The sequence below is a fragment of the Eretmochelys imbricata genome, chromosome 9, assembly GCF_965152235.1.
Source record: "Eretmochelys imbricata isolate rEreImb1 chromosome 9, rEreImb1.hap1, whole genome shotgun sequence".
NCBI classification, from domain to species: Eukaryota; Metazoa; Chordata; order Testudines; family Cheloniidae; genus Eretmochelys; species Eretmochelys imbricata.
The window spans coordinates 56,201,988-56,225,005 of NC_135580.1; the positions used below are offsets into that span (position 1 = coordinate 56,201,988).

Here is a 23,018-nt window from a genome sequence, read left to right on the forward strand (position 1 = left end):
GGACCTCATTACACAGGATGGTGGGCGGCTTCTCCACCCTGACCTGCAGTCACTGCACCTGACAGCGTGGAGACTCTGTGGCTAAACGCCTTGGAGAGCCAGTGCTCCTTTCCCGTGCAGCAGATTCTGCTTGGCAGTAGGAAGCCCTCTACTATGGCGACCTATATGGCCAAGTGGAAAAGGTTCTCATGTTGGTGTGAACCCCGACAGGTGCGGCCATGGCAGGTCCCGGTGCAGGTCATCCTGGAGTGCCTCCTGCACCTCAAGCAGCAAGGACTAGCACCGTCCTCACTCAGAGTACACCTGGCGGCCATCTCTGCCTTCCATCTGGGGTTCTCGGGGGGCTCGGTGTTTTCCCACCCAATGGTGGGATGGTTCCTTAAAGGGTTGGAGAGGGTGTTTCTGTACTCCCACCCCCAGTCCCTCCATGGAACCTTAACCTGATCCTCTCTAAACTCATGGGACCCCCTTTCAGGCCCCTCACTTCCTGTTCTCTTCTCCACCTTTCGTGGAAGGTGGCATTTCTGGTGACCATTACCTCGACCAGAAGGGTGTCCGAACTGATGGCCCTCACCTCTGAGCCACCGTTTTCAGTATTGCACCAGGGCAAGGTGCAGCTCCGACGGCACCCCAAGTTCCTCCCTAAGGTGGTCTCCCAATTCCATTTGGGCCAGGACATTTGTCTGCCGGTGTTCTTCCCAAAACCTCATACGGACCTGAGTCACTGCAGCTTGCACACCCTGGATGTGCGTCAAGTGCTGGCATTCTATTTGGAGCGCACCAAGCCCTTTTGTAAATCTACGCAGCTGTTTGTGGCTGTAGCCGAGAGGATGAAAGGCCTCCCAGTGTCGGCGCAGCGGATCTCGTCTTGGATTACAAGCTGCATCTGGACGTGCTATGAGCTTGCAGGTGTTCCGGCCCCGGCGGTCATGGCCAACTCGACCAGGGTGCATTCCTGGCACAGGTCCCGGTCCAGAAGATCTGCAGACCAACCACCTGGTCCTCGGTGCACACCTTCATGACCCACTACGCGGTCAACCAGCAGGCCAGAGAGGACGAAGCAGTTGGCAGAGCGGTTCTCTGAGCAGTTGTTCCGTGACTCCTACCCTCCTCCAGAGGTAACCTTGTGATTCACCTAATGTGGAATGGACATGAACAAGCACTCAGAGAAGAAAAAACGGTTACTTACTTTCTCGTAACTGTTGTTCTTCGAGATGTGTTGTACACGTCCATTCTACCACCCACCCTCCTACCCCTCTGTAGGAGTCGCCACAAGAAGGAACCGGAGGGGGTCAGGCCAGCAGCGGTATATATGCACGGCTCACTTGGGGGCCCCGCCGGCCCGATGGGAGCCGCTAAGGGAAAAAGTTTCCAACGCTCGTGCATGCAGCGCGCGCACAGCTAATGTGGAACGGACGTGAACAACACATCTCGAAGAACAACAGTTACGAGAAAGTAAGTAACTGCTTTTTCCTGCATCCATGTGCCTGGATCATTTCCCTTTGCCCAGTCAGAACGGTTGTAGTTCATGTAAACAGTGCTCATGTGGTGTGGCAGGCAGAGATTCCTTAGCCTGCTGCACCCAGTGGGCAGTCTCGAGAGGAGAGAAGACAGGCAGGCAGCAGGGTTCGGGTTCAGGTTACTGGTGGGTGTTGCCTCAGTGCTGTGAGGGGAGGTTGTTATTAATATAAAATTGATGACGCCAAGAAGACCGGCAGCCTGGCTGACTCAACATTATACAGGTTTGCTGGCAGTGTCCTTTAAAATCGCTACAGGTTTAGGGATAGAGACTGCTTTCCTACCCCTCCGCTCACCTGCAGCAGCAATGGGGTGGGCAACTCACTGGCATACAAAAGCAATGCATTGTTAAAAGCTGGAGTGGCCCAATCCCTCTTTCACCCTATCCAGGAATCTCCGTGCAGCCTAGCTTGCTGAAGAGGTCAGCAGGTGGCAGTACCACAATATAATAGTTCGGAGGTTACTTCTCACCGAGTGACTAGAGAACAAATAATACAACTCCCAGATCCCCAGGCGGTCCCTCTGTTACTCAGTGTCATGTGCTGTCCCCTCTTACACATGCTGTATAGTGCTTTGCTCTGTGAGCAGCCCCCGGGCTGTCTGTGGGACCAGTTGTGACGTGGGAGGAAGCGGGGCATGTTCTGGCTCTCGGTGATTAATGCTCAAAGACTGATGGCAGGTAGTTTGCAGTCTGCAGATCCAGGCTGGACTTTGGCATGGAAGAGACAAATCGTTAAATGCCAGTGAAATAATGGGGGTAAGAAGGTGGTGAAGGCCTGCCATGTGGGAACATAAGGAAATTAACCTGACATTTATAACTAAGATATAGACACAGGGGAAGATCTTCAAAAGCACTTCAGGGGTTTAGGAGCACCAGCCCCATTGATTTTCAGCGAGACGCACTCCTAAATTCCACAGGCGCTTTTGAAGTACAACCTTGTTGTATGTGCTTGGGCTTGTATGTCTGGAGCAGGGTGTCCACTGGCATCAAGATGCTAAACAAACAGCCCTCCCTTCCTATCGCAGCCCACAGGGCCTGCACAGCCAACATTTCCAATGCAATCAGGAGACCAGCAACCCTTCAGGCCTCTGCTGTCCCTTCACACCTCTCCTCCTGTCTCTTTCTCTCTCCTATGCCTTTCTCACAGTAGTGGTGACACTAGAACCTTGCGAAGGGGCCGACACCTACGTCAATGGCAAAAAAGTGATGGAACCCAGTGTCCTGCGATCTGGTAGGTCCTGCTTCGGAGGGAGTGATTGACTCAGCACTGACAGACTGCTTTAACCACTGACCCACATAGATCCCCTTATAGAAACATACCAGGTCACCCTGTTGGGCAGATGGTGGTTCTAGTCTAGTGGCATCAGTGGAGTGACAGTGGGGGATAGTCAGTGCGGCTACTCATGCTCAAATGCTCTGTTGAATCAGGGCATAAGTCATGGGACATGAGAGGCCTTGTTGCGGGAAATCCTGCTGTGCAACCCTTGCCACTGAGTTGGAGTTTCTGCTTATAGTGGAGACCTCATTGGTTAACTCTGAACTGCCCTCCCCAAAGGAAACCGCATCATCATGGGGAAGAGCCACGTGTTCCGATTCAACCACCCTGAGCAGGCTCGCCAGGAGCGGGAGCGGACCCCATGTGCAGAGACCCCCGCAGAGCCAGTGGACTGGGCGTTCGCGCAGCGAGAGCTGCTGGAGAAACAAGGCATTGACATGAAGCAGGAGATGGAGCAGAGGTGAGGAGGCATGGGGGAGGCAGAGGAGATGAGGGATCATGGAGGGAGGGGAACATGGAGAGGTGGAGCAGAAGGGAAGGAAATGGGGTGCCAGCCAGTAACTGTGGATCTGTCCAGGTTTGTCATTCTGTCCTTCCTAATTCTTCACAGGCTTCAGGAACTGGAGGACCAATACCGCAAAGAGAGAGAAGAGGCCAACTATCTCCTTGAGCAGCAGAGGCTGGTAGGCACATATATTCTGCTTCTTAACTGGTTCATCAGAGCAACACTAGTTACCGTCAAGGCACAGACTGGGGTTGAGTCTCTAGTTTGAACAATGGATGGTGTTCTGACATGAGTAGGGTGGATCTGCATCTTCTGAAGATACTACCCAGAATGGAAATATCATGTGTCTCCTCATCTAATGGGACCTTTTAGACCAGTGAACACAGCTGTGGGTAGGTTGGCTTTCTACAGGGGGTGGAGCCATTTGTCAGTTTTATGGGGATTGAGAGAGACCTGGTACAGGAAAGGGGTGGTCAAAATCAAAAAGACAATTGTTTGTGGGTTATTTCCTTATTTTCCCCCCTTTCCCTCAGGACTATGAGAGTAAACTAGAGGCTTTACAGAAGCAGATGGACTCCAGGTATTATCCTGAGGCCAATGAGGAAGAGGAAGAGCCTGAAGATGAAGGTAAAAGTTCAGTGAAAGCAGAGAGTGACAAATTGTGTGAGAGAGAATGAGCCTTTTATAGTTTTGTTGGCCAATGACACTTCCTAATGACTCTGGTCTGTTACGATGAAAGTCCGGAAGGTTATCCAGGTGTATTGGCAGGAGACTCTCTCTTATCATAAGAATGGCCCATCTAGCCCAGTATCCTGTCTTCCGACAGTTGCCAGTGCCAGGTGCCCCAGAGGGAATGAACAGAAAAGGTAATCATCAAGTGATGATGTGGAAAAAGCTGAAGTACTCAATATTTTTTTTGCCTCAGTCTTCACAGACAAGGTCAGCTTCCAGATTGCTGAACTGGGCAACACAGTATAGGGAGTAGGTGAGCAGCCCTCAGTGGTGAAAGAAGAGGTTAAGGACTATTTAGAAAAGCTGAACATGCACAAGTCTATGGGTCCAGATCTAACCCAATTCTGACGTGATTGCAGAGCCATTGGCCATTATCTTTGAAAATTCGTGGCGATTGGGGGAGGTCCCAGACGACTGGAAAAAGGCAAATATAGTGTCCATATTTTAAAAAGGGAAGAAAGAGAACCTGGGGAACTGCAGACCGGTCAGCCTTACTTCAGTCCCCAGCAAAATCATGGAGCAGGTCCTCAAGGAATCCATTTTGAAGCACTTGGAGGAAAGGAGGGTGATCAGGAACAGTCAACATGGATTCACCAAGGGCATGTCGTGCCTGACCAACCTGATTGCCTTCTATGATGAGATAACTGGCTCTGTGGATATGGAGAAAATAGTGGATGTGATATATCTTGACTTTAGCAAAGGTTTTGATATGGTCTCCCACAGTATTCTTGCCAGAAAGTTTCAAGCGGAGTGCTCAAGGGGTCGGTCATCTTTATTAATGATCTTCCATATGAGGAAAGATTAATAAGACTGGGACTTTTCAGCTTGGAAAGAGACGGCTAAGGGGAGATATGATTGAGGTCTATAAAATTATGACTGGTGTAGAGAAAGTAGATAAGGAAGTGTTGTTTACTACTTCTCATAACACAAGAACTAGGGGTCATCTAATGCAATTAATAGGCAGCAGGTTTAAAATAAATAAAAGGAAGTATTCCTTCACACAACACACAGTCAACCTGTGGAACTCTTTGCCAGAGGATGTTGTGAAGGCCAAGATCATAACAGGGTTCAAAAAAGAACTAGATAAATTCATGGAGAATAGGTCCATCAATGACTATTAGCCAGGATGGGCAGGAATGGTGTCCCTAGCCTCTGTTTGCCAGAAGCTACAGGGAATGAGCTATGATTCTATCACTTAGAATCATAGAATCATCGAATATTAGGGTTGGAAGAGACCTCAGGAGGTCATCTAGTCCAATCCCCTGCTCAAAGCAGGACCAACACCAACTAAATCAACCCAGCCAAGGCTTTGTCAAGCTGGGCTTTAAAAACCTCTAAGGATGGAGATTTCACCACCTCCCTAGGTAACCCATTCCAGTGCTTCACCACCCTCCTAGTGAAATAGTGTTTCCTAATATCCAACATAGACCTCCCACACTGTGGCTTGAGACCACTGCTACTTGTTCTGTCATCTGCCACCACTGAGAACAGCCGAGCTCCATCCTCTTTGGAACCCCACTTCAGGTAGTTGAAGGCTGCTATCAAATTCTCCCTCACTCTTCTCTTCTGCAGACTAAACAAGCCCAGTTCCCTCAGCCTCTCCACATAAGTCATGTGCCCCAGCCCCCTAATAATTTTCATTGCCCTCCACTGGACTCTCTCCAATTTGTCCACATCCCTTCTGTAGTGGGGGGACCAAAACTGGACACAATACTCCAGGTGTGGCTTCACCAGTGCCGAATAGAGGGGAATAATCACTTCCCTCGATCTGCTGGCAATGCTCATGCTAATACAGCCCAATATGCCATTGGCCTTCTTGGCAACGAGGGCACACTGCTGACTCATATCCAGCTTCTTGTCCACTGTAATTTCCAGGTCCTTTTCTACAGAACTGCTGCTCAGCCAGTCTGTCCCCAGCCTGTAGCGGTGCATGGGATTCTTAATAGAATCATAGAATATCAGGGTTGGTAGGGACCTCAGGAGGTCATCTAGTCCAACCCCCTGCTCAAATCAGGACCAATCCCCAACTAAATCATCCCAGCCAGGGCTTTTTCAAGCCTGACCTTAAAAACCTCTAAGGATGGAGATTCCATCACCTCCCTAGGTAACCCATTCCAGTGCTTCACCACCCTCCTAGTGAAAATGTTTTTCCTTATATCCAACCTAAACCTCTCCCACTGCAACTTGAGACCATTACTCCTTGTTCTGTCATCTGCTACCACTGAGAACAGTCTAGATCCATCCTCTTTGGAACCCCCTTTCAGGTAGTTGAAAGCAGCTATCAAATCCCCCCTCATTCTTCTCTTCTGCAGACTAAATAAGCCCAGTTCTCTCAGCCTCTCCTCATGGCATGTGCTCCAGCCCCCTAATCATTTTTGTTGCCCTCCACTGGACTCTTTCCAATGTTTCCACATCCTTCTTGTAGTGTGGGGCCCAAAACTGGACACAGTACTCCAGATGAGGCCTCACCAATGTCGAATAGAGGGGAATGATCACGTCCCTCCATCTGCTGGCAATGCCCCTACATATACATCCCAAAATGCCATTGGCCTTCTTGGCAATAAGGGCATACTGTTGACTCATATCCAGCTTCTCGTCCACTGTAACCCCTAGGTCCTTTTCTACAGAACTGCTGCCTAGCCACTCGGTCTCTAGTCTGTAGCAGTGCATTGGATTCTTCCGTCCTAAGTGCAGGACTCTGCACTTGTTCTTGTTGAACCTCATTAGATTTCTTTTGGCCCAATCCTCTAGTTTGTCTAGGTCCCTCTGTATCCTATGCCTACCCTCCAGCGTATCTACCACTCCTCCTAATTTAGTGTCATCTACAAACTTGCTGAGAGTGCAATCTACGCTATCCTCCAGATTATTAATGATCTGCAATTAATCCCATCAACCAGATCACTGATAAAAATGTTGAACAAAACCGGCCTCAGGACCGACCCCTGGGGCACTTGGCTTGATACCGGCTGCCAGCTAGACATCAAGCCATTGATCACTACCCGCTGAGACTGACAATCTAGCCAGCTTTCTATCCACCTTATAGTCCATTCCTCCCATCTCTACTTTTTTAACTTGCTGGCAAGAATACTGTGGGACTATGTCCACTGTATTGCCTCGGTCCACATGCTTGTTCCCTCAAAGAATTCTAGTAGATTCATGAGGTATGATTCTTTTTCAAGTGATTGCTCATGTGTATTGCACCAAAGGTGTGCATGCTCGCCACATGCACCGGTTTCGGAAGTTTTTCCCTTAGTAGTACCCGTAGGGGAGGGTCCTTTGCGACCCCTGGAGTGGCGCCTCTATGGCACGGTACAAGGGGCGCTGTACGCTCCCCCCACCCTCAGTTCCTACTTGCCACCAGTGAAGGTGCTTCGGAACTGCTCTGCTCCAGCTTTGCTGCAGATCGTCCCCAGAACTCTTGTTCATTCAGTGTATGTTACCTGCAGTTAGTAATTTGATTAATTTTAGTTTAGTTAGTTCATCCGGGGAGGGGCATGCCCCGCGCCCCAGGTTTTAAGTCATGCAACACTTGTAGGTGACAGATGCCACTGAGTGAGCCGCACACAGACTGTTTGCTTACGCTGTTTGCGTGAAATCCATCTCAGCGATCGCTGCCAGATTTGCAAGTCGTTTAAGCCTCAGACTGAGAGAGAGAGAGAGACATTAGGTTTCAGGCCATCCTGATGGAGTCGGCGTTGATCCCGACTCTGGCGCGCCGCTCCGAGTCGGCACTGGGTACCACGGTGTCAGTACGCGGCGACCCACCGGCGCCATCTACCAGTCTGCTCCGTTCCCCGTCTGTGGGGCACACCAAGAAGGCTAAGAATAGGCCTTCTCCGCCGTGGCACCGGAGCAAGACTGGTGGAGAGGCAAGACCCATGTTGGGCAGTCCTCGGTCCCCGTCGGCCTCTAGGCCTCCGACTCAGGTCGAGCAGAGTAGCCCGGCCCGTTTGGAGCAGGCTTCCCCAGATGTCTGGATGCCCTCCACTCCAGAAGCCCTGCAAGCGGCTCAGGATGTTATGCCCATGCCGGTACCAGGAGCACCGCCAATGTTGGCCCCGTGGTCCAGAGGCAAACCGCCGCTGGGATCTCCACAGTCGTTCCCGACTCGGTACCGTTCTCAGTCGAGGGAATGTTCCCAATGCTGTTCACCGCTCAGCGACCATCCTGTGAGTAGTCCATGCAGGTCACTGTCGACCCCCACTAGGCTGTCTGGCTGGGTTCCGTCTGACAGAGACTCCAGGCACCGCTCTGCCTCAAGGAGCGGATACCGACAGGACCGAGGCAGACAACGCCAAAGGTCCTCTTCTCAAAAGGGCTATCATAGTCAGTCACAACACGAATGTTGACACCGTTCTCGTTCATTGTCTCGCTCCAGGACCCTGCCACAGCACTGCTTCCTTAGCCCTGGGCGCCGATTGCCGTCGTGGATCCGCCCGCTGGAGCCTATCGCAGAGCAGCTGCTACCGGCAGTACCATTCCTCCACGTCGGGGTCGCGGTCTCGTGGTCAGCACCACTCCTGGCACCGCCACTCCTCCTGGTCCAGGGACAGCAGCAGGTCGTACATCAACCCAGCCTCCCTTCGTAGTCGTCCATTGATGGGTCAGGCCAGCCAGACCGAACAGCCTGCTCCGCCAGTGCCACAGCAGGTGCACTGGCACTGGGCCCCGTGGCCAGCACAGTGGTACCAGTGGGCACCGTGGGCCCTGACACAACCCCCGGTGGGGTTTGCTCAGTGGCTGGAGCCTCAAAAGGGCCATCGGCCTCCCTCTCCCGGCCTCCAAGGAAGGAGTCAGTGGGACGTGCATCTTTGGCGCCATGCCCGGAGAGCGACCAGGGGGTGGATCCTCCGGTGCTGGTGGACACACAAAATACTGCACCTACCTCCTCACCCTCCCCTGATGAGGTGATTACGGCCCCTCCTCCCTCCATCCCGCAGGAGGACTCTAAAGCCCACCAGGAGCTATTGAAAAGGATGGCATTAACCTCGGCCTTCAGGCAGAGGAGGTGGAGGAGCCCTTGGACTCCCTTTTTAACATCCTGACTGCCTCGGTCCTGGGCATGGTGGCCTTGCCACTCCATGAAGGGGTGGCAGAAATTTCAAATGCCTTGTGGCAAACCCCGGCCTCCTTGGCCCCCATCTCTAAGAGAGTGGAATGCAAGTATTTTGTGCCCGCCAAAGGACATGAATACCTTTACACCCACCCTGCTCCTAACTCCCTGGTGGTTGAATCGGTCAACCACAGGGAATGGCAGGGCCAACCAGCCCCTACTCCGAAAAATAAAGATTCCAGGAGGCTGGATTCATTTGCGAGAAAAATTTATTCATCCTCAAGCTTCCAGTTACGGGTGGTGAACCATCAGGCTCTCCTGGACTGGTATGAGTTCAATCTGTGGGGCTCTCTGCCCAAGTTTGAGGACTTCCTCCATGATCGTGACAGGAAAGAGTTCAAAGCTCTGGTGGAGGAGGGTACAGCGGCTGCCAGGGCAACCCTGCAGGCAGCGGCAGATGCAGCGAACACAGCCGCGTGGTCCATGACCTCCGTGGTGTCCATGAGAAGGGCATCGTGGCTCCTGCTGTCGGGGCTATCCGGTGAGGTGCAGAGCTCCTTACAGGACCTCCCGTTTGACAGCAAGGCTCTGTTTGCAAAGGAGACAGACATAAAACTGCATGGCCTGAAGGACTCCTGCACTACACTTAAGACTCTTGGCCTCTATGTTCTGGCTCCGGCTTGACTTAAGTTTAAACCATGGCAGGCTCCCACCAAGGCCACCCACTCTAAATACGAGCCCCCGTATAAAAAGTCGGGGGACTATAAGAAATGGCCACAGAGACAGTCTCGGTCTGTCCCCCAGCCTTGGTCCTCCAAAGGCAAACAGGCAGGGAAACAGCAGTTTTGACTGAATGCCCAGGGGCGACCCACTAGTTCTCATCAGGGATCTACCCTCAATAAAGCCTCCCTTCTCCAACCGGTTGTGTGCTTTTCTCCAGGAGTGGTCACGGCTGACCTCAGACCGATGGGTCCTCAGCACCATCTCTCAGGGCTACACCCTCCAGTTTACCTCTACCTCGCCCAACCACCCTCCTCCCCCGTCCCTCCAGGGGGACCTCTCCCACAAGGCTCTGTTCGAGCAGGAGGTGGGGCAGCTCTTTGGCCTAGGAGCGGTGGAAGTGGTGCCAGCAGAGTTCAGACACAAAGGGTACTACTCCCGCTATTTCCTTATTCCGAAGGCCAATGGGGGGGCTCAGGGCCATCCTGGACCTGCAAGGCCTGAACCAGTACATGGTGAAGCTCAAGTTCCGCATGGTCTCCCTGGCCTCCATCATTCCCTCCCTGGATCCCGGGGACTGGTACGCCGCCCTCGATCTGCAGGATGCATACTTCCACATCCATATATTCGAGGGGCACAGACATTTCCTCCGTTTCAAGGTGGGATAGGAACACTACCAATTTACCGTCCTCCCGTTTGGCCTGTCCACTGCCCCGAGGGCATTTACAAAGTGTATGTCTGTGGTGGCGGCCTACCTCAGGCACCGTGGGGTCCAGATCTTCCCCTATCTGGATGACTGGCTGGTCAAGGACAGCTCTCAGTCGCAGGTGCGGGACCATGTGGTGCTCCTTCTGTCCACGTGCACCACTCTGGGCCTGTTAGTAAACGACACCAAGTCCACATTAGTTCCATTACAACACATAGAGTTTATTGGGGCAGTTCTGGACGCCACGTCGGCCAGAGCCTCCTTCCCACCTGACAGGTTCAAGACCCTGAAAGGGCTCATCGACACAGTCACAAGGTTTCCAGTGACAACAGCCAGAGCGTTTCTCCAACTCTTGGGTCACATGTCGGCGTGCACATATGTGGTTTGTCACACCAGACTCAGGGTGAGGCCCCTCCAGCTCTGGTTGGTCTTGATGTTCTCCCAGGCCAGAGACAGGATGGACAAGGTCCTCACTGTGCCTGAACCGGTGATCGCCTCCCTACAATGATGGTCCTCCCCCATCAATGGAGCTGGTGTCCGACGCATCAGACCTGGGGTGGGGAGCCCATGTGGGAGATGTTCAGACCCAAGGTCTGTGGTCTGCACAGGACCTGGCCCTCCACATAAACGTCAAGAAGCTCGGGGCGATATGGCTGGCTTGCATGGCCTTCCGCTCACACCTGGAGGGCAGGGTGGGCATGGTTCTCACGGACTACACAGCCTCGATGTTTTACATCAACAGGCAAGGGGAGGCCCGATTCTCTGCCTGGAAGCCCTCAAGCTGTGGGACTTCTGTATAGCCCATGACATTTGCCTACAGGCCTACCACCTACCGGGCACCCGGAACTCACAGGACTTCAGTGACTTCTCCTCTCAGCATGAGTGGTGTCATCACCCAGAGGTTTTGCACAGAGTTTTCCAAGAGTGAACCTGTTTTCCAGGTGGACCTGTTCGTGACTCGGCAGAACCGTCACTGTCCCCGGTTCTGCTCTGTGGGGGCTGGGACAGGGCACTATCTCTGATGCCTTCCTCCTGTCCTGGTCAGGCCAGTTTCTCTATGCCTTTCCCCTGTTTCCACTGATCAGCAAGGTCCTGGAAAAGATAGACAGACAGGGCCTGGGTCCTCCTGATTGCCCCGGTGTGGCACAGGTAGCATTGGTACGGGACCCTCACGAGCCTGGTGGTAGCCCCGCCGTGGCTGTTACCATCCCACCCAGACCTCCTCTCTCAGGACCAGGGCTGCCTCCTCCATCCCAACCTAGCGGCACTCCACCTCACGGCGTGGCAGCTCAATGGTTAGACTGGGAGGAAAGGACGTGCTCGGAAGGAGTACAGCACATCCTCTTGGAAAGCAGGCAACCCTCCACATGCCGAGTCTACTTGGTTTTCCTGATGGGTGGCTGAGCAGGGCATTTCCCCCGTGGCTGCCTGGTTCAAGCTAATCTTGGACTACCTCCTTCACCTTAGAGCCCAGGGTCTGTCAAGGTACACTTGGCGGCCATATTGGCCTTCCATCCGCCGGTGCAGGGGCATGTGGTATTCTCCCATGCCATGACTGGCCAATTCCTTAAGGGATTGGATCATCTCTTCCCATACGTTAGGCCCCCAGTCCCGCAGTGGGATCTGAACTTGGTGCTGGCCTGGCTCATGGGTCCCCCCGTTTGAGCCACTAGCTACGTGCTCCTGGTCGCACCTCTCATGGAAGGTGGCCTTCCTGGTGGCGATCACGTCAGCTAGGCAGGTCTCAGAACTCAGGGCCCTGACCTCTGAGCCCCCGTTCCATAAGGATAAAGTCCAGTTCCGCCCACATCCTTCATTCCTCCCGAAGGTGGTCTCTACCTACCACATGGGTCAGGACATTTTCCTGCCGGTCCTCTGCCCCAAACCCTATGTGTCCAGCGAGGAGCGCCGTCTCCACAAGCTGGATGTGAAACGGGCTCTGGCTTTTTACCTGGAGCAGACTAAGCCATTCAGCAAGTCTTCACAGTACATAGAATCATAGAATCATAGAATATCAGGGTTGGAAGGGACCCCTGAAGGTCATCTAGTCCAACCCCCTGCTCGAAGCAGGACCAATTCCCAGTTAAATCATCCCAGCCAGGGCTTTGTCAAGCCTGACCTTAAAAACTTCCAAGGAAGGAGATTCCACCACCTCCCTAGGCAACGCATTCCAGTGTTTCACCACCCTCTTAGTGAAAAAGTTTTTCCTAATATCCAATCTAAACCTCCCCCACTGCAACTTGAGACCATTACTCCTCGTTCTGTCATCTGCTACCATTGAGAACAGTCTAGAGCCATCCTCTTTGGAACCCCCTTTCAGGTAGTTGAAAGCAGCTATCAAATCCCCCCTCATTCTTCTCTTCTGCAGGCTAAACAATCCCAGCTCCCTCAGCCTCTCCTCATAAGTCATGTGTTCTAGACCCCTAATCATTTTTGTTGCCCTTCGCTGGACTCTCTCCAATTTATCCACATCCTTCTTGTAGTGTGGGGCCCAAAACTGGACACAGTACTCCAGATGAGGCCTCACCAATGTCGAATAGAGGGGGACGATCACGTCCCTCGATCTGCTCGCTATGCCCCTTTGTTGATCGCCTTGGCCGAATGCATGAGGGGTCGGCCGATCTCCACTCAGCAGTTCTCCAATTGGATCACCTCGTGCATCCATACCTGTTATGACTTGGCGGGAATCCCTCCACCGTCAGTTGTGAGGGCACACTCCTCTAGGGCGCAAGCCTTATTGGCTGCCTTTTTAGATCATGTCCCCATTCAGGACATTTGCAGGGCTGCTACATGGTCTTCAGTTCACACGTTCACCTCTCATTATGCGATCATCTCCCAGACCAGGGAAGGTGCCGGATTTGGCAGGGCTGTGCTCCGTACCGAGAATTTGTGAACTCCTACCCACCTCCAACAGATATAGCTTGGAATCACCTATTGTGGAATACACATGAGCAATCACTCGAAGAAGAAAAGATAATTACCTTTTCCGTAACTGGTATTCTTCGAGTTGTGTTGCTCATGTTGATTCCATATCCTGTCCTCCTTCCCCTCTGTTGGAGTTGTCTGACAAGAAGGAACTGAGGGTAGGGGGAGCACGCAGCACCCCTTATACCGCGCCATGAAAGCTCCACTCCAGGGATCGCTAGGGGCACTCCCCTGTGGGTACTGCTAGGGGAAAAACTTCCAACACCGGTGCACGTGGTGAGCACGCACACTTATTGTGGAATAGACATGAGCAATACATCTTGAAGAACACCAGTTACGGAAAAGGTAACTGTCTTTTTCCTTTTACTAAAACCATGTTAACTCTTCCTCAACAAATTATGTTCATCTCTGTGTCTGACAATATTGTTCTTTATTATAGTTTCAACTAGTTTGCCCAGTACTGAAGTCAGGCTTACAGGCCTGTAATTGCCAGGATCACCTCTGGAGCCCTTTTTAAAAATTGGTGTCACATTAGCAATCCTCTAGTCATCTGGTACAGAAGCTGATTTAAATGATAGTTTACAGACTACAGGTAGTAGTTCTGCAATTTCACATTTGAGTTCCTTCAGAACTCTTGGGTGAATACCATCTGGTCCTGGTGACTTATTGCTATTTAATTTATCAATTTGTTCCAAAACCTCCTCTAATGATACCTCAATCTGGGACAGTTCCTCAGATCTGTCACCTAAAAAGAATGGCTCAGGTTTGGGAATCTCCCTCATATTCTCAGCCGTGAAAACCAATGCAAAGAATTCATTTAGTTTCTCCGCAATGGCCTTATCGTCCTTGAGTGCTCTTTTAGCACCTCGATTGTCCAGTGGCCCCACTGGTTGTTTAGCAAGCTTTCTGCTTCTGATGTACTTAAAAAAATTTTGCAATTACTTTTTGTGTCTTTGGCTAACTGTTCCTGAAATTCTTTTATGGCCTTCCTAATTGTATTTTTACACTTCATTTGCCAGTGTTTATGCTCCTTTCTATTTTCCTCACTAGGATTTAACTTCCACTTTTTAAAGGATGCCTTTTTGCCTCTCACTGCTTCTTTTACTTCACTGTTTAGCCACGGTGGCTCTTTTTTTTTACTATGTTTTTTAATTTGGGGTTGTCATAAATATAAAGGGCAGGGTAACCACCTTTCTGTATACGGTGCTGTAAAATCCCTCCTGGCCAGAGACAAAGTCCTTTTACCTGTAAAGGGTTAAGAAGCTCAGGTAACCTGGCTGGCACCTCACCCAAAATGACCAATGAGGGGACAAAATACTTTCAAATCTGGAGGGGGGAAAAGGCTTTTGTCTGTCTGTGTGATACCTTTGCCAGGAACAGATCAAGGATGCAAGCCCTCCGACTCCTGTAAAGTTAGTAAGTAAATCTAGTTAGAGAATGTGTTAGGTTTTCTTTGTTTTGGGTTGTGAAATTCGCTGTGGTGGAGGAAATGTGTATTCCTGTTTTTGTGTCTTTTTGTAACTTAAGGTTTTGCCTAGAAGGATTCTCTATGTTTTGAATCTGACTGCCTGTAAGATTATCTTCCATTCTGATCTTACAGAGTTGTTCTCTTATCTTTTTTTGTTCTTCTAATAAAGTTCTGTTTTTTAAGAATCTGACTGGGTTTTTTGGGTCTTAAAAATCCAAGTCTGGTTTGTGCTCATCTTGTTTATTCTCAAGCGTCCCCAGGAAAGGGGGTGTAAGGGCTTGGGTGGCTATTTTGGGGAAATAGGAACTCCAAGTGGTCCTTTCCCTGTTCTTTGTCTAAATCACTTGGTGGTGGCAGCATACTGTTCAAGGACAAGAGGAAATTTGTGCCTTGGGAAAGTTTTTAACGTAAGCTGGTAAAAATAAGCTTAGGGGGTCTTTCATGCAGGTCCCCACATCTGTACCCTAGAGTTCAGAGTGGGGAGGGAACCTTGACAGGGGTATACATTTAAGTTGAACCTCTATTATGGTGTCTTTAAAAAGCTTCCACATCACTTGAAGAGATTTCACTTTTGGCCCTGTACCCTTTAATTTCTGTTTAACTAACCTCCTCATTTTTGTGTAGTTCCCCTTTCTGAAATTAAATGCTACAATGTTAGGCTGCTGTGGTGTTTTTCCTGCCACAGGGATATTAAATTTAATTATATTATGGTCACTATTACCAAACAGTCCAGCTATCTTCACCTCTTGGACCAGATTCTGTGTTCCATTTAGGATTAAATCAAGAATTGCCTCTCCTCTGGTGGGTTCCAGGACCAGCTGCTCCAAGAAGCAGTCATTTAAGGTGTCAAGAAACTTTATCTCTGCATCCTGTCCTGAGGTGACAAGTATCCAGTCAATATGGGGATAATTGAAATCCCCATTATTATTATTGAGTTTTTTATTTTAATAGCCTCTCTAATCTCCCTGAGCATTTCACAGTCACTATCACCATCCTGTCCAGGTGGTCGGTAATATATCCCTACCAGTATATTCTTATTATTAGAGCATGGAATTTCTATCCATACAGATTCTGTGGTACAGTTTGATTCATTTACAATTTTTACTTCATTTGATTCTACACTTTCTTTCACATATAGTGCCACTCCCTCACCAGCATGACCTGTTCTGTCCTTCTGTTATATTTTGTACCCTGGTATTACTGTATCCCATTGATTATCCTCATTCCACCAAGTTTCTGTGTTGCCTATTATATCAATATCCTCATTTAATATGAGGCACTCTGGTTCACCCATTTTATTATTTAGACTTCTAGCATTGGTATATAAGAAATTTAAAAACTTGTTCCTTTTAGCTGTCTGCCATTAAATGATGCAATTGAATGGGACTTTTTTTATTTGACTGTTTCTGATCAGACCCTGCCTGTATTTTATCATTTTCCATCCTCTGCTCCTCACTAGAACATAGAGATTATCTATTAATAGATCCTCCCCTAAGGGATGTCCGAACCATGTGCTCCTCCACACCTGTCGGCTTTCCCCCAGCCCTTAGTTTAAAAACTGCTCTACGACCTTTTTAATGTTAAGTGCCTGCAATCTGGTTCCATTTTGGTTTAGGTGGAGCCCATTCTTCCTGTATAGGCTCCCCCTTTCCCAAAAGTTTCCCCATTTAAGTATCAAAATATCAAATAACTGCAGGTTTCTGAAGCTGTGGTATTACAGTGTGTGGAATGCCACAAGGGGGATGATTATAATGCTGAATGAAGGAGGCAAAGGGTCAAGATTGTTGCTTGTTAAATCACTCTTGTCTGAATTCAGGGGCTAGAGCGCTGCTCATTTTCCAGCATTTTCAGTATCTGCTTTGGATGCTGACACAGCTATTATAATGGTTACAGCAGATATTCACACTGCACTCACACACCCCATTCTCCATACTCCTTGCGTTCATGTTAGTACTGCCTAGTGCTTCTTGATGTGCAGTTAACAAGAAGCAGCATACAAATGGATAAGGCACAGAGATGAAGAAATAGCATGAGGTCTGATTGCAAAATTTCTGTAGTTGAAAGTTTGGCATAAATCAGTGGGGAATTCATTTATTGAAAATTAATCAGTTGTTCCCTGGTAAAATGTGGGGTTTTGTTTTGTTTTAAAGGAAGGCAGATGGGAAAGTCACACTTCTAGAACAGAGAAAGGGTATCACCATAACCCAGAGGGCCTGATTCTCCTTTATACCCAGGTCTCTTTACATAACCCCAAAGAGCCTGATTCTCATTTACACCAGGCCTCTTTACACCCTACTGATACTGTAAAGGGGCATTCAAGTGGATAAAAATGACATTACCGCACTTTAAGGTAGCCAAAGGGCATTAGTGTTAATGAGAATAAGGCCATTACCATTTAAATCAGTGCTGTTATTGTAATCAATTATTTCTCCCACCTCTAGTAGTGTTTGGGAGCCGTTAGCCATATTTGGGAGCTGGTATTGCTGTTTCATACATGCAATAACCTTCCCCATCCCTCATTTATCTTGGCTGCTGTCAGGATTCCCTCCCCACTCTGAACTCTAGGGTACAGATGTGGGGACCCGCATGAAAGACCCCCTAAGCTTATTTTTACCAGCTTAGGTTAAAAACTTCCCCAAGGCACAAATTCTTCCTTGTCCTTGGACTGGTATCGCTGCCACCACCAAGTGAGTTAAACAAAGATTTAGGAAAAGGACCACTTGGAGTTTCTGTTTCCCCAGAATATCCCCCCAAGCCTCTTCACCCCCTTTCCTGGGGAGGCTTGAGAGTAAACAAGGTGACTACAGACCAGCCCCTTGGGTTTTTAGGACACTAAAAACCAATCAGGTTCTTAAAAGCAGAACTTTATTATAAAGAAAAAGTAAAAGAAGCACCTCTGTAAAATCAGAATGCAAGGTAATCAGATTCAAAACACAGAGGACTCCCCTCTAGGCAAAACTTTAAAGTTACAAAAAGACCAGGAATAAACCTCCCCCTTAGCCTAGGGAAAATTCACAAGCTAAAACAAAAGGTAATCTAATGCATTTCCTTTCTATTACTTACAATTTGTAATTTTAGATGCTTAGTTCAGGTATTGCTTTAGGAGATGTATTTTCCCTGACCTGGTTTCTCACTGTCCCGGAGAGAAAACAAAGAAACACAGAACAAAAACCTTCCCTCACAGATTTGAAAGTATCTTCTCCCCTTATTGGTCCTTTTGGTCAGGTGCCAACCAGGTGTCAGTGTTCCTTCCCCACTCTGAACTCTAGGGTACAGATGTGGGGACCCGCATGAAAGACCCCCTAAGCTTATTCTTACCAGCTTAGATTAAAAACTTCCCCAAGGTACAAACTTTGCCTTGTCCTTGAACAGTATGCTGCCACCACCAAGTGTTTTAAACAAAGAACAGGGAAAGAGCCCACTTGGAGACGTCTTCCCCCAAAATATCCCCCCAAGCCCTACACACCCCATTTCCTGGGGAGGCTTGAGAATAATATCCTTACCAACTGGTTACAAAATCGTCAAAGACCCAAACCTCTGGATCTTGGAACAATGGAAAAATCAGTCAGGTTCTGACTGGTAAAAATCATCTCTGTAAAATCAGGATGGAAAATACTTTACAGGCTATTCAGATTCAAAACACAGAGGATCCCCCCTCTGGGCAAAACCTTAAAGTTACAGAAAACAGGAATAAACCTCCCTCTTAACAGAGGGAAAATTCACATAAAACAAAAGATAAACTAATCCGCCTTGCCTGGTGTACCTATACTGGAGACTTGGATTAGGATGGGTTGGAGAAGATGGATTTCTGTTTGGCCTCTCTCAGTCCCAAGAGAGAACAACCACATAAACAAAGAGCACAAACAAAAGCCTTCCCTGCCCCCAAGATTTGAAAGTATCTTGTCCCCTTATTGGTCCTTTGGGTCAGGTGCCAGCCAGGTTAGCTGAGCTTCTTAACCCTTTACAGGTAACAGGAAGTTGCCTCTGGCCAGGAGAGATTTTATAGCACTGTATACAGAAAGGTGGTTACCCTTCTCTTTATATTTATGACACAGGTTATCTGAGCTTCTTAGCCCTTTACAGGCAAAGGAGGGATTTTATGCTCCCCTTAGCTGTATGTTTATGACAGCTGCTGACAGAGTGGAGTTAGTTTTGGCTTATGCCCTCCTTGTGTGTCTGTGGTATTTGTCTTGGACCTCGCACTGTGATGCCCTCCTGACTTGTGTGTGGAACAGTTATTAGGACAAGAAGAGAAAACTGTATTTCCTCATGTGCCTCTATTTCAGAGCCAGTCACATAAAATCATCACTGGTAAAGTTTGCAGGTGACACAGAAAGTGGGGGAGTGGTAAATAACGATGAGGGCAGGTCACTGATTCAGAGAGATCTGGATCAGTTGGTAAACATGAGACAAGCAAATATGAGTTTTAACACAGCTAGCTGTAATTGTGTACATCTGGGAACAAAGAATGCAGGCCACACTTACAGGATGGCTCTATCCTGGGAAGCAGGGACTCTGAAAAAGATTTGGGGGTTGTGGAGAATAATCAGCTGACCACGAGCTCCCAGTGTGATGCTGTGGCCAAAAGAGCTAATGCGATCTTGGGATGTATAAACAGGGGAATCCTTAGGATTAGCTAAGTTATTTTACCTGTCTTTGGCACTGAGGTGACTGCTGCTGGAACACTGTGTCCAGGTCTGGTGCCCACAATTCAAGAAGGATGTTGATAAACTGGAGAGGTGTCAAAGAAGAGCCACGAGAATGATTAAAGGATTAGAAAACCTGCCTTGTAGTGATAGACTCACGGAGCTCAGTCTGTTTAGCTTAACGAAGAGAAGGTGAAGGGGTGACTTGATCACATTTTATAAGTACTTACTTGGGGAGCAAATACATGATCATGGGATCTTCAATCTAGCAGAAAAAGGTCAAACACAATCCAATCTCTGGAAATTGAAGCTAGACAGACTCAGATTGGAAATAAGACATAATTTTTTAACAGTGAGAGGAATTAACCATTGGGACAATTTACTAAGGGTTGTGGTGGATTCTCCATCACTGGCGAATTTTCAATCAAGATTGGGTGTTTTTCTAAAAGCTCTGCTCTAAGAATTATTTGGGGGCAGGTCTATGGTCTGCGCTATACAGTGGGTCAGACTAGCTGATCACAGTGGTCCTTGCTTGCCTTGGAATCTCTGAAATCCTCTCCACAGCCTGGATGGAATCAAGGCTGCGTGAGTGTCGGTGTTAGTGGTGGTAAGCAGAGGAGTGTTGGGGGGTGTCCTTTGAAGGAAGTGACCTTGTCTCTTTGTCTCAACAGTGCAGTGGACTGAGCAGGAGTTTGAGCTGGCCCTCTGGGCCTTCAGGAAGTGGAAGTGGTACCAATTCACATCGCTCCGGGACCTGCTGTGGGGCAATGCAATTTTCTTAAAGGAGGCCAATGCCATTAGTGTGGAGCTGAAGAAGAAAGTAAGCACCTTCTCTCATAGAATCATAGAATACCAGGGTTGGAAGGAACCTCAGGAGGTCATCTAGTCCAATCCCCTGCTCAAAGCAGGACCAATCCCCGACTAAATCATCCCAGCCAGGGCTTTGTCAAGCCTAACCTTAAAAACCTCTAAGGAAGGAGATTCCACCACCTCCCTAGGTAACCCATTCCAGTGCTTCACCACCCTCCTAGTGAAAAAGTTTTTCCTAATATCCAACTTAAACCTCCCGCACTGCAACTTGAGACCATTACTCCTTGTTCTGTCATCTGCTACCACTGAGAACAGTCTAGATCCTTCCTCTTTGGAACCCCCTTTCAGATAGCTGAAAGCAGCTATCAAATCCCCCCTCATTCTTCTCTTCTGCAGACTAAATAAGCCCAGATCCCTCAGCCTCTTCTCATAAGTCATGTGTTCCAGTCCCCTAATCATTTTTGTAGCCCTCCGCTGGACTTTTTCCAATTTTTCCACATCCTTCTTGTAGTGTGGGGCCCAAAACTGGACACAGTACTCCAGATGAGGCCTCACCAATGCCGAATAGAGGAGAATGATCATGTCCCTCGATCTGCTGGCAGTGCTCCTACTTATACATCCCAAAATGCCATTCGCCTTCTTGGCAACAAGGTCACACTGTTGACTCATATCCAGCTTCTCGTCCACTGTAACCCCTAGGTCCTTTTCTACAGAACTGCTTCCTAGCCACTCGGTCCCTAGTCTGTAGCAGTGCATGGGATTCTTCCATCCTAAGTGCAGGACTCTGCACTTGTCTTTGTTGAACCTCATCAGATTTCTTTTGTCCCAATCCTCTAGTTCTTCTTTGAGTGCTTGTTCACGTCCATCCAACATTAGGTATGCGTGCGTCGCGTGCACGAGCGTCAGAAACTTTTTCCCTTAGTGGCTCCTGTCGGGCTGGCAGGGCCCCTGAGTGGCGCCACTGCGCCTTGCATATATACACCTGCCTGCCGACCCCCTCCGGTTCCTTCTTATCGTCCGTGGCGGCTTTGGAACAACCTCTCTCTCTTGGATGAGAGCAGTCCCTTAGCCTTTCTCATAAATAGCTGTTATCAGTTAGTTAGCATACCTTTGTTGTGGACAATTAAGTGATTAGGTGCTTGAAGGCTTCCAGCACCCACCCCGGGCCATGGGGCATGCTGCAGGCCCATGGGTTTAAGGCTTGTGCCACGTGCCACAAGCCTATGCCAGTTAGTGACCCCCATGGCTTATGTCTACATTGCCTGGGGGAAGAACATCAAACTGAGCGGTGTAAGATTTGCAAGACATTCAAGCCAAGAATACAGAAAGAAAGATACTTTCATTTAAAGCAGTTGTTGATGGAAGCTGTGTTGCAGCCACCGGGCCCGCAGTGCCCAACGCTGGCTCCGGCTTCCTTGGTGCGTAGTACCCCGGAGCCGTCGGGAGACTCAGCACTGGCTAAACACTGAAAGCTGTCGGCCCCAGAGCGCCAGACTAGGCCCCAGCACCACTTGTCCTCCCTGGTGCGGCCCACGGCGCAGCCAAAAGGAAGGCGCGGACTTTCCCCGCATCGGAGGCCGGCGCCTTCCAAGGCCCCGAGCACCAATAAGAGCGGGAAGGCCACTGTACGGGCGCTGGACATGGAGGTGGAGGAGATCTGCAGAGCAGACACCTGGTCCTTGGTGTACACCTTCACAACCCATTACGTGGTCAACCAGCAGGCCAGAGAGGACGTGGCAGTTGGCAGAGTGGTCCTCCAATCAGTTGTTCCGTGACTCCTACCCTCCTCCAGAGGTAAGCTTGTGATTCACCTAATGTGGAATGGATGTGAACAAGCACTGAAAGAAGAAAAAATGGTTACTTACCTTCTTGTAACTGTTGTTCTTCGAGATGTGTTGTTCTCATCTATTCCACCACCGACCCTCCTACCCCTCTGTTGGAGTTGCCAGCAAGAAGGACCCAGAGGGGGTTGGGCGGCAGGGGTATTTTTGCACGGCACAGTGGCACCACTTGGGGGCCCCGCCTGCCCGACGGGAGCCGCTAAGGGAAAAAGTTTCCGACGCTGGTGCACGCAGCGCATGCACACCTAATGTGGAATGGACCTAAACAACACATCTCGAAGAACAACAGTTACAAGAAGGTAAGTAACCGTTCTTTCTTCTAGCTCCCTCTGTATCCTATCCCTACCCTCCAGTGTATCTACCACTCCTCCCAGTTTAGTGTCATCTGCAAACTTGCTGAGGGTGCAATCCACGCCATCCTCCAGATCATTAATGAAGATACTGAACAAAACCGGCCCCAGGACCGACCCTTGGGGCACTCCTCTTGATACCGGCTGCCAACTAGACATGGAGCCATTGATCACTACCCGTTGAGCCCGACAATCTAGCCAGCTTTCTACCCACCCTATAGTGCATTCATCCAGCCCATACTTCTTTAACTTACTAGCAAGAATACTGTGGGAGACCATGTCAAAAGCTTTGCTAAAGTCAGGGAATAACACATCCACTGCTTTCCCCTCCTCCACAGAGCCAGTTATCTCATCATAGAAGGCAATTAGATTTGTCAGGCATGCCTTCCCCTTGGTGAATCCATGCTGACTGTTCCTGATCACTTTCCTCTCCTCTAAGTGCTTCAAAATTGGTTTCTTGAGGACCT

The 23,018-nt window shown here is 49.4% G+C and overlaps 1 protein-coding gene across 17 annotated transcripts in view; it reads left to right on the forward strand.

The window, feature by feature from the left end:
- KIF1A (kinesin family member 1A) overlaps positions 1-23,018 on the forward strand; it is a 183,542-nt gene that overhangs the window by 94,781 nt on the left and 65,743 nt on the right. For all 17 annotated transcript variants that reach the window (XM_077825919.1, XM_077825924.1, XM_077825925.1 and 14 more), the window contains 5 exons: positions 2,667-2,750; positions 3,075-3,255; positions 3,406-3,478; positions 3,834-3,927; positions 20,222-20,370. In XM_077825919.1, coding sequence (XP_077682045.1) covers positions 2,667-2,750; positions 3,075-3,255; positions 3,406-3,478; positions 3,834-3,927; positions 20,222-20,370 — 581 coding nt within the window. The remainder of the gene's footprint in view (positions 1-2,666; positions 2,751-3,074; positions 3,256-3,405; positions 3,479-3,833; positions 3,928-20,221; positions 20,371-23,018) is intronic.